Source organism: Loxodonta africana, chromosome 7 (genome assembly GCF_030014295.1).
Source record: "Loxodonta africana isolate mLoxAfr1 chromosome 7, mLoxAfr1.hap2, whole genome shotgun sequence".
Classification (NCBI taxonomy): Eukaryota; Metazoa; Chordata; class Mammalia; order Proboscidea; family Elephantidae; genus Loxodonta; species Loxodonta africana.
In genome coordinates this window covers 35007220-35019054 of record NC_087348.1, presented here as the reverse complement: position 1 = coordinate 35019054, position 11835 = coordinate 35007220, and the positions used below count along the sequence as shown (strand labels likewise).

General features: G+C 39.1%; 1 protein-coding gene across 7 annotated transcripts in view; it reads left to right on the top strand.

Annotated features, from left to right (window-relative positions):
• PTPRJ (protein tyrosine phosphatase receptor type J) overlaps nucleotides 1-11835 on the top strand; it is a 197836-nt gene that overhangs the window by 141949 nt on the left and 44052 nt on the right. For all 7 annotated transcript variants that reach the window (XM_064288125.1, XM_064288123.1, XM_064288124.1 and 4 more), the window contains one exon: nucleotides 7652-7909. In XM_064288125.1, the coding sequence (XP_064144195.1) occupies nucleotides 7652-7909 (258 nt within the window). The remainder of the gene's footprint in view (nucleotides 1-7651; nucleotides 7910-11835) is intronic.

The window sequence follows — 11835 nt, the reverse complement described above, 5'->3', positions numbered from 1 at the left end:
CCATTGTCCCCAAACCCCCTCCTCTGCTACACTGGCCTTCGAAGCATTCAGTTTATTCAGGAAACTTCTTTGCTTTTGGATTAGTCCAGTTGTGCTGACCTCTCCCGTATTGTATGTTGCGTTTACTTTCACCTAAAGTAGTTCTTATCTACTATCTAATTAGTGAAAATGTCTCTCTCTCCCTCCCTTCCTCCCCCCTCTCATAACCATCAAAGAATATTTTGTTCTCTGTTTAAACTATTTCTCCAGTTCTTATAATAGTGGTCTTATACAATATTTGTCCTTTTGGAACTGACTGATTTCACTCAGCATAATGCCTTCCAGATTCCTCCATGTTATGAAATGTTTCACAGATTCATCACTGTTCTTTATTGATGCATCGTATCCCATTGTGTGAATATACCATAATTTCTTTATCCATTCATCCATTGACAGGCACCTTGGTTGCTTCCATCTTTTTGCTATTGTAAACAGTGCTGCAGTGAACATGGGTGTGCATATATCTGTTCATGTAAAGGATCTTATTTCTCTAGGATATATTCCAAGGAGTGGGATTGCTGGATCGTATGGTAGTTCTATTTCTAGTTTTTTTAAGGAAGCGCCAAATCGATTTCCAAAGTGGTTGTACCATTTGACATTCCCACCAGCAGTGTATGAGTGTTCAAGTCTCTCCACAACCTCTCCAACATTTATTATTTTGTGTTTTTTGGATTAATGTCAGCCTTGTTGGAGTGAGATGGAATCTCATTGTAGTTTTGATTTGCATTTCTCTAATGGCTAATGATCAGAAGCATTTCCTCATGTGTGTGTTAGCTACTTGAATGTCTTCTTTAGTGAAGTGCCTGTTCATATCTTGTGCCCATTTTTTAATTGTGTTATTTGTCTTTTTGTAGTTGAGTTTTTGCAGTATCATGTAGATTTTAGAGATCAGGCGCTGATCGGAAATGTCATAGCTAAAAACTTTTTCCCAGGCGGTAGGTAATCTTCTTACTCTTTTGGTGAAGTCTTTGGATGAGCATGGGTGTTTGAGTTGTAGGAGCTCCCAGTTATTGGTTTCTCGTCTGCATTGTTAGTAATGTTTTGTATACTGTTTGTGCCATGTATTAGGACTGTTAGCATTGTCCCTGTTTTTTCTTCCATGATCTTTATTGTTTTAGATTTTATATTTAAGCCTTTGATCCATTTTGAGTTAGTTTTTGGGCATGGTGTGAAGTATGAGTCTTGTTTCATTTTTTTGTAGATGGATATCCAGTTATATCAGCACCATTTGTTAAAAAGACTGTCTTTTCCCCATTTAACTGAGTATGGGCATTTGTCAAAAATCAGCTGCTCTTATGTGGTTGGATTTATGTCGGGATTCTCAATCTGTTCCATTGGTCTATGTATCTGTTGTTGTACCAGTACCAGGCTGTTTTGACTACTGTGGCGGTATAGTAGGTTTTAAAATCAGGTAGAGTGAGGCCTCCCACTTTGTTCTTCTTTTTCAGTAATGCTTTACTTCTTTGGTGCCTCTTTCTCTTCTTTATGAAGTTGGTGATTTGTTTCTCCATCTCATTAAAAGGTGTTGTCAGAATTTGAATCGGAATTGCATTGTATGTATAGATCACGTCGGGTAGAATAGAAATTTTTACAATGTTAAGTCTTCCTATCCATGAGTAAGGTATGTTTCTGCTTATGTCGGTCTCTTTTGGTTTCTTGTAGTAGTGTCCTATAGTTTTCTTTGTATAGGCCTTTTGCATCTCTGGTAAGATTTATTCCTAAGTATTTCATCATCTTGGGGGTTAGTGTAAATGGTATTGATTTGGTGATTTCCTCCTCGATGTTCTTTTTGTTGGTGTAGAGGAATCCAACTGATCTTTTGTATGTTTATCTTTTATCCAGAAACTCTGCTGAACTCTTCTATTAGTTTCAGTAGTTTTCTTGAGGATTCTTTGGGGTTTTCTGTGTATACGATCATGTCAGATGGAGGTAGAGATACTTCTTCCTTATCAATCTGTATGCCCTTTATTTCTTTATCTAGCCTGATTGCTCTGGCTAGGACCTTCAGCACAATGTTGAATAAGAGTGGTGATAAAGGGCATCTTTGTCTGGTTCCTGATCTCAAGGGAAATGCTTTCAGATGCTCTCCATTTAGGGTGATGGTGGCTGTTGGCTTTGTATAAATGCCCTTTATTATGTTGAGGAATTTTTCTTCTATTCCTATTTTGCTGAGAGTTTTTATCATGAATGGGTGTTGAACTTTGTCAAATGCCTTTTCTGCATCAATTGATAAGATCATGTGGTTCTCGTCTTTTATTTTATTTATATGATGGATTACATTAATTGTATTTCTAATGTCGAACCATCCCTGCATACTTGGTATGAATTCCAGTTGGTCCTGGTGAATTATTTTTTTGATATGTTGTTGAATTCTATTGGCTAGAATTTTCTTGAGGATTTTTGCATCTAAGTTCATAAGGAATAGAGGTTTGTAATTTTCTTTTTTTGTGGTGTCTTTACTGGGTTTTGGTATCAGGGGTATGCTGGCTTCATAGAATGAGTTTCGTAGTTTTCCGTCCTTTTCTATGCTCTGAAATACCTTTAGCAGTAGTGATGTTAACACTTTTCTGAAATTTTTGTAGAAGTCTGCAGTGAAGCTGTCCCGGCCAGGGCTTTTTTTTTGTCGGGAGTTTTTTGATTATCTTTTCAATTTCTTCTTTTGTTATGGGTCTGTTTCGTTGTTCTACCTCTGTATGTGTTAGTTTAGGTAGGTAGTGTGTTTCTAGGAATTCATCCATTTTTTCTAGGTTTTCAAATTCGTTAGAGTACAATTTTTCATAGTAATCCGATATGATTCTTTTAATTTCAGTTGGGTCTGTTGTAGTATTCCCCATCTCATTTCTTATTTGGCTTATTTGCTTCCTCTCCTGTTTTTCTTTTGTCAGTTAGGCCAAAGATTTATCAATTGTGTTAAGTTTTTCAAAGAATCAGCTTTTGGTCTTGTTAACTCTTTAGTTCTTTTTCTGTTTTCTATTTCATTTAATTCTGCCCTAATTTTTATTATGTTTTTTTTTTTCTGGTGCCTGAGGGTTTTTTTTTTTGTTGTTGTTGCTCTCTTTCTATTTGTTCAAGTTGTAGGGATAATTCTTTAATTTTGGCCCTTTGTTCTTTTAGTATGTGTGCATTTATTGATGTAAATTGACCTCTGAGCACCGCTTTTGCTGTGTGCCAAAGGTTCTGATAGGAAGTGATTTCTTTATCATTGGATTTTATGAATTTCTTTATTCCATCCTTAATGTCTTCTCCAACCCAGTCTTTTTTGAGCAGGGTATTGTTCAGTTTCCAAGTGTTTGATTTCTTTTCCTAGCTTTTTCTGTTATTGATTTCTACTTTTATGGCCTTATGGTCAGAGAAGATGGTTTGTAATATTTCGGTGTTTTAGATTCTGCTAAGGCTTGTTTTATGACCTAATATGTGGTCTATTCTAGGGAATGTTCCATGTGCACTAGAAAAGAAATTATATTTGGCTGCTATTGGGTGGAGTGTTCTGTATATGTCTGTGAGGTCAAGTTGGTAGATTGTGGCATTTAGATCCTCTTTGTCTTTAATGAGCTTCTTTCTGGATGTCCTGTCCTTCACTGAAAGTGGTGTGTTGAAGTTTCCTACTATAATTGTGGTGCTATCTCACTTTTCAATGCTGTTAGAGTTTGTTTTATGTATCTTGCAGCCCTGTCATTGGGTGCATAAGTATTTAATATGGTTATATCCTCCTGGTATGTTGTCCCTTTAATCATTATATAGTGTCCTTCCTTATCCTTTGTGGTGGATTTAACTTTAAAGTGTATTTTGTAGGAAATTAATACTGCCATTCCTGGTCTTTTTTGATTGTTATTTGCTTGATATATATATTTTTTCCATCCTTTGAGTTTTAGTTTGTTTATGTCTCTAAGTCTAAGGTGTGTCTCTTGTAGTCAACATATAGATGGATCTTTTTTTTTTTTTTTATTATCTATTCTGCCACTCTCTGTCTCTTTATTGGTGCATGTAGTCCATTTACATTCAACGTAGTTATGGATAGGTATGAGTTTAGTGCTGTCATTTTGATGTTTTGTTTTGTGTGTTGTTGACCATGTCTTTTTCCTACTCAATTTTTTTGTGCCGAGTAGTTTATATATTTTCTTTTCCTTTTATTCATTTTGTTTCTGCTGAGTCTGTATTTTTTTCTCGTATTTTATTTTGATGGTTAGGATAGTCTCCTTTGAGGTTACCTTAATATTTACCCCTATTTTTCTAAGTTTAAAAACTGAACTTTTATTTCTTCATATCACCTTGTCTTCCTCTCCATATGAAAGATCTATGACTACATTTCTTAGTCTCTCTTTATTGTTTTAATGTCTTCTTTTACATAACAACATCGCTGTTGCCTTGTTTTGAGCATTTTTTTAATCTTGATTTATTTTTGTGATTTCCCTGTCTGGGTTGACTTCTGCTTGCTCTGTCCAGTGTTCCAGTCTTGGGTTGATACCTGATATTATTGATCTTCTAACTGAAGAACTCCCTTTAGTATTTCTTGTAGTTTTTACGAATTCCCTAAAACTCTGTTTATCTAGAAATATCCTGATTTCCCCTTCATATTTGAGAGATGGTTTTGCTGGATATATGATTCTTGGCTGGCAAGTTTTTTCTTTCAATGCTTTATGTAATTCAACCCACTGCCTTCTTGCCTGCATGGTTTCTGCTGAGTGGTCCGAGCTTATTCTTATTGACACTCCTTTGTAGGTGACTTTTTGTTTATCCCTAGCTGCTCTTAAAATTCTCTCTTTATCTTTGGTTTTGACAAGATTGATTATAATATGTCTTGGTGACTTTCTTTTAAAATTTACCTTACGTGGAGTTTGATGAGCATCTTGCATAGATACCTTCTCATCTTTCACGGTATCAGGAAAGTTTTCTGCCAAAAAATCTTCAACAATTCTCTCTGTATTTTTTGTTATCCTTCCCTGTTCTGGCACTGCCATCACTCATAGGTTATTTCTCTTGATAGAGTCCCACGTGATTCTTAATTTTTATTCATTTTTTAAAATCTTTTATCTGATTTTTCTTCAAATATATTGGTGCCAAGTACTTTATTTTCAAGCTCACCAATTCTGCCTTCCACTTGCTCAATTCTGCTCCTCTGAGTTTCTATTGAGTAGTCTAATCCTGTAATTTTTATTGTTAATATTCTGAATTTCTGATTGCTGTCTCTCTATGGGTTCTTGCAGCTTATCAAATTTTTCATTATGTTCTTGAATGATCTTTTTAATTTCTTCAACTGCTTTATCTGTGTGTTCCTTGGCTTGTTCTGTGTATTGCCTGATCTCCTTCCTGATGTCTTGAGGAGTTCTGTATATCAATCTTTTGAATTCTGCATCCGGTAATTCCAGAAATGCATCTTCATTCAGAAGATCCTTTGATTCTTTGTTCTGAGAGTTTGTTGAGGTGATCATGGCCTGTTTCTTTATGTGACTTGATCCTGATGGTTGTCTCTGAGCCATCTATAAGTTATTGTATTATTTTATTTTTGCTTACTGTATCCTAGCTTCTTGCTTTGTTCTGTTTTGATATGCCCAAATGGGGTACTTGAGTGAGCTAGCTTGATTATTTTCACCTTTGAAGTTCTGATGCCCTGTCAGCAGATGGCTAGAGCTGTTATCAGGTATGTCAGTCTAGGAGTCCATTCAGTTTTCTTGTATGAATTCAGCCCTGCTGTCCAGGTAGCTGGTCATCAAATGTATGGTACAGGCCCTGTCCTACAGTCTTAGAGGGGCAGGGGTGATTGGTGTAGGTACCAGTTTCTGGTTGCAGCAGGGGGTCATGCTCTGAACAAGGCGGGGGGCTGAGAACTGACCCCCGAGTGTCTCTGAGGAAAGCACGTCCCTCTTCCCTAGAGCATACAGGTGGGTGGGTTTTGCAGATGGACCATGGGTACCCAATGCTTTTGGTTGTAAAGACTGAGAGGTACCAGTTATCCTTGGACCCCTGTCGTGGGTGGTGGGGCTACCTGAGTAGAGCCACCACTCCTTATGCCCCTGATGTGGGTAGGTGCGGACACTGTTTAATAGGCAAACAGTGTCAAATATCAAACACCCACCTCTCCAGGTCATTGCTAGAAAGGTTGCAGTCTGCCAGCAAGGGCCTGTTCTCCTGAAATAGGCCCACACCAGTCCACGCAGGAGGGAAATGTATTCAAAGTCTGCATACCATTTATGCCTGGACAGGAGCCGCTTCTGTCTTGAGCTCCCCCACTTAGTGGAGCTGGCAAAAGTTGAACGTCATTGAGGAGGAATCTAGCTCTGTGTCATTCTTTACAAATGAGTAACCCCAGATGCCTCTTGACCTCTCTCCCATGTGCTGTTGACCTTGCGAACACGACCTGTACAGTCTTTAGTTATTAGGTGTTGTGTCCTTTGAATAACTGACATTGAGCTTGCTGAGACTGCCTGTTAGCTTGTTAGTGCCGTGTTGATGTGCTATTTGTTGAGCACTTAGTATGTGCCAGACACTGTTAAATGAAACAGACAACTCCCTGACTTTTTGGAGCTTTGATTCTAGTGAGAAAGACAGGTAATAAACAAGATAAAACTCATTGCCATTGAGTTGATTTTGACCCACAGTGGCCCTATAGGGCAGAGTAGAACTGCCCCATAGGGTTTCCAAGGAACAACTGGTAGATTTGGACTCCTAACCTTTTGGTTAGCAGCTGAGCTTTTAACCTGTGTACCTCCAGGGGTCTTGATAAACAAGATAAATAAGAAACCATTATCATTGGATAATGATTAGTGGTAAGGAGAGGGGGAAAAGCAGGGAAGGGAGAAATGAAATGTTTATCCAGGGTACCCAGCAAAGGCTTCAATGAAAAGATGACTTTTGGGCAAAGATCTGAAGGACTTGAAGGAGCCAGCCACGTAGATATTGGGACGGAGAGCATTCCAGGCTGAGGGAACAGCCAGTGCAAAGGCCCTGAGGCTGGAGTGTGGCTGTTGTGTTGGAGGAAGAGCAGGAGCTTAGGGTGGCAAGAGTGGAGCCACAGGAGCTAGAGGATGAGGATAGGAGGTGAGGCCCGAGAGGTAACGGGTGGGGGCGTGGATGATGTTGGGCCTCGTTGTTTATAGTTTGGCTTTTGCACTGAAGAAGGTGGAAAGGATAGTGTTAAAATGGATGGTCAACTTTTTCACTCTTCCTGATCCTTGCCAATCTCAGGCTGCAAAAAGTGTGATGAAGGGAAGACTTCTATTTTTAACAGAGGGTACTTTCAAAGAGTAGCCCTGGGGAATGTTTTGCAGATGGGTTAGGAGTACTTCTGCTCACAGTTCCGATTGTTGGAGTCTTTATGAAACACTGCCTTATCTATTCTATTAGTGTGATCCTGTTCTTCATTAAAACTCTGGGAGGTAGGTAGGGGCAAATAATAGGAACACACCCACAAACATGCATGAATATGTATTTAAGTGTATTTTGTTGGAGGAAAGTATAGGAGGCAAATAAAGAGAAATTCAACTCTGTGATTTCAAAATTCATTTCTGGAATGTAGATATACAGAGGAAGCCTCACTCTTTCATTTCTTTTAAAAATAATTTTAGATAATTGTCACTCCCCCGCCCTTTTTTTTCTTGGAAACATTATTAAATAGATCCCGTGTTTGACATTAAAGCTGTTTCCATCAGTCCAACAAATGTGATCCCAACCTGGAAAGAAAATGACACAGCTGGTTCTGAGAACGTGTATGGAATAAAGAATGAAGTGGACAATGAGTCGTCAATCCTTTTTGCAAGTAAAAAAAATGACAGCATTACAGACTTAAATCCAGCAGCTTCATATACATTCTCTGTCACTCCAGAAGTAGTCGACAGGACTCAGGGAGAAACTATGGTCATAAATGTCACAACAGGTAAGTTTACTGGCTCCCGGGGGTGACCATGAACCATTCCTTATTGCCTTGTATCCTAGAGCCTTGTGTTTTCCAGCTTCCTGTTGGAAAGAGATTGGGTTTCATTAACTACGGAAGAGGAGAAAAAGTACAATGTTGTTTCAAGCCCAGGAGTTCAGGTGGCCAGATCATTCATTATTTAGGTCCTACGTGCTTAGAGAAGTTTTAACTACACCCAACTGTTTGTTCTATAAATCCTCTGTTATTATTGGTTAATGCCTACTTTTCTGCTAAGACTTGAGAGTGGAGGCCACAGTGAAAATGTGTCTTGATGGTGTCAGTAATTACTAATCTTTCTTAAAGCTCCCCTTGAAAGTTGGTGCTGTGTTTATATTCCTAGGAGTTCCTGTTGTGGATGACAGTTGGTACACTTGATTGAGGAGTGTGTGTTTCGAATGAAATGAAATGGTAATGGGGACAAGGTGATATACAGTTGGTGACTGTAGGAAATAGGAGGTGGTGATGTGGCAGGTGGCACCCATAACATGAGCCAAGTGTCCTTACTCCACCAAAAGCCCCTGAGGGCAGAGCCTTGTCAGAGCAGAGCTCACCAGCTGCTATTTATTGAGCATGTACCATGTGCTTAGCTGTCCTCGCTATAACCCCGAGGGGTGTAAATTACGGAAGCAGACTGCCGTATCTTTCTCCCACAGAATGGCTGGTGGATTAGAACCACTGACCTTTCGGTTAGCGGCCGAGCAGTTAACTACTGTGCCATCACAGCTCCTTGAGTTTAAATGAAGATATTACTTAAAGAACAAACTTAATATTATCAAGTTCATGCTTGATACGTTTTCCTAATACATATTAAAAAAAAGAAATGATTACAAGCTAAAATATGTGTGCTTGGCATCATCTAAACTCATGTTGCTTACCACCCGGGGTGTGCATGCCACCCTTTGGGAAACACTCCTTTGACAGATTGGGAAGAGCAGACGCTGGGGTTTGGGGGTTGATGTGACATAAGTGAGCTTGTCCCAGTCACCCAGTCAATTAGGAGTCTCCCAGTCCAGGCTGCCAGTCCAGTGCTCAGCGTATCTTGTTGCTTTTTGAATCTTGAGTACATTTTATACCTTTTATTTATTTTTTGTTTGTTTTTAAAGAAAATCTTAGTCTTGTATCCTATCCTTTGCCTCCGTCTTTTTTCCAGTACTGGGAGCATATATAAGTATGCTAGAACAACAGTAGAAATCATTAGGGAAGCTTTTCTTAAATGAATAAATAGAACAGTGAAATAGGTTACAGGATACAAGGTATATACTATCTTTGGCCAACAGAAAATCTTCACGACAATGTTTATTTTTCCAGACAGAAAATTTACTGAGAAAAGCAAGGAAAAAATTATGTGGCAGTGTGGCTTAGAAGTATGCTTTTGGTCCACCTCTGGGTCATAGGCCTGCTTGGCACCTGCTCCTTTGTTGTTGTTGTTGTTAGGTGCCATTGAGTTGATTCCAACTCACAGCGACCCCATGTACAACAGAATGTAACACTGCTTGGTCCTGCGCCATCCTCACAATGGTTGTTAATGCCTGAGCTCATTGTTGCAGCCACCGTGTCAATCCACCTTGTTGAGGGTCTTCCTCTGTTTTGTTGACCCTCCACTTTACCAAGCATGACGGCCTTCTCCAGGGACTGATCCCTCTGATAACATGTCCAAAGTATGTGAGACGAAGTCTTGCCATCCTTGCTTCTAAGGAGCATTCTGGCTGTACCTCTTCCAAGACAAATTTGTTCATTCTTTTGGCAGTTCGTGGTATATTTAATATTCTTCGCCAGCACCATAATTCAAATGCATCAATTCTTCTATGGTCTTCCGTATTCATTGTCCAGGTTTTGCATGCATATAAAGTGATTGAAAATACCAAGGCTTGTGTCAGGCGCACCTTAGTCCTCCAAGTGACATCTTTGCTTTTTAACACTTTAAAGAGATCTTTTACAACAGATTTGCCCAGTGCAATACTTCATTTGACTTCTTGACTGCTGCTTCAATGGGTGTTAATTGTGAATTTAAGTAAAATGAAACCATGACAACTTCAGTCTTTTGTCTATTTATCATGATGTTGCTTATTGGTCCAGTTGTGAGGATTTTTTTCTTTATCTTGAGGTGTAATCCATACTGAAGCATGTAGCCTTTGATTTTCATCAGTAAGTACTTCAATTTCTCTTCACTTTCAGCAAGCAAGATAGTATCATCTGCATATTGAGGGTTGCATTTATCTTGAGTTGAGATCTTTAGGCTTAGCAAACAATCACCTTGCTTGATGCTTTGTTCTCATATCTAAAACAAATATAATTAAACTTTACTGTTTAAAGAAGCAATTTAGAAGTGTTTCAAACCATCCTGGGGGTTAGTGTTGGAGAAAAGTATAGATAGTAAAACATGTTTGGCTTTAAGACTGTTGAATATAAGCAACTCAGAACACCATTAACAGATTTCTGTGCAAGCTTAATAGACAACTTTAAAGTTGGGCAGTATGTCATTACTGAGTAAATCTGTGCTCCAATTAATTCAGATATTCAGGGTACTTATATATAATTTCATCAGGAACTTTGAACCAAAAATTTTGCTTGGCCGCTGATTATGTCAGAGTACATAAATGTTAGAGCAGTTTGTGCTCAAACATGGTCAAAGCTTAAATAGGAATCTGTCTAAGACAATCACAAGATCAGCGAGCTCCACAGGTTGTTAAGACCTGTGGAGTCCTGGAAACACTACATGTTCATTTAACCTTCGAGTGTTTTCTGAAAGAACAAGTTTCAAGTGTTTTAGTGAGTGTGATCACCTAAGTACAATTACGTGAAACTAGACGTCAAACCAAAAACCAAGCCCATTGCCGTCAAGTTGATTCCGATTCATAACAACCCTACAGGACAGAGTAGAGCTGGCCCGTAGAGTTTCCAAGGAGGGCCTGGTGAATTTGAACTGCCAACCTTTTGGTTAGCAGCCATAGGTCTTAACCAGGACACCACCAGGATTTCTGAATCTAGACAAGCTGCTTCTAAAGGTTAGTTACAGTTTAATACCTAAGTATAAGCTTTAAAAATTATTTTTTTATAAGCTTTAAAAATTATATACATAGGATTATACAGCACATAGGTTTCTAACATTTAATAAGATGACCTTAAGTGTCATGGGCAAGGGAACTCTCTTTTCATAAAGCAAAACTTATTTTCTTCCACAGTATTTATTTTTTCTCCTCATTTCTGCATAATGATATATTTCCTCCCTGTGAAATGATAGAAATACAGTGGACTCTGAAATAAAGTAAGTATTTTTAATGAGCCACAGTGAGCACCACTGACTGCAGTCATTCTTTTTTTTTTTTTTTTTTATAATTTTTATTGTGCTGTAAGTGAAAGTTTACAAGTCAAGTCAGTCTCTCACACAAAAACCTATATACACCTTGCTCACACTCACACCTTGCTACACACTCCCAATTACTCTCCCCCTAATGAGACAGCCCGCTCTCTCCCTCCACTCTCTCTTTTCGTATCCATTTCGCCGGCTTCTAACCCCCTCCACCCTCTCACCTTCCCTCTAGGCAGGAGATGCCAACGTAGTCTCAAGTGTCCACCTGATCCAACAAGTTCACTCCTCACCAGCATCCCTCTCCAACCCATTGTCCAGTCCAATCCATGTCTGAAGAGTTGGCTTTGGGAATGGTTCCTGTCCTGGCCCAACAGAAGGTCTGGGGGCCATGACCACTGGGGTCCTTCTAGTTTCAGTCAGACCATTAAGTCTGGTCTTATGAGAATTTGGGGTCTGCCTCCCACTGGTCTCCTGCTCCCTCAGGGGTTCTCTGTTGTGTTCCCTGTCATGGCAGTCATCGGTTGTAGCCAGGCACCATCTAACTGCAGTCATTCTTAATGAAAGGTGACTACAAACA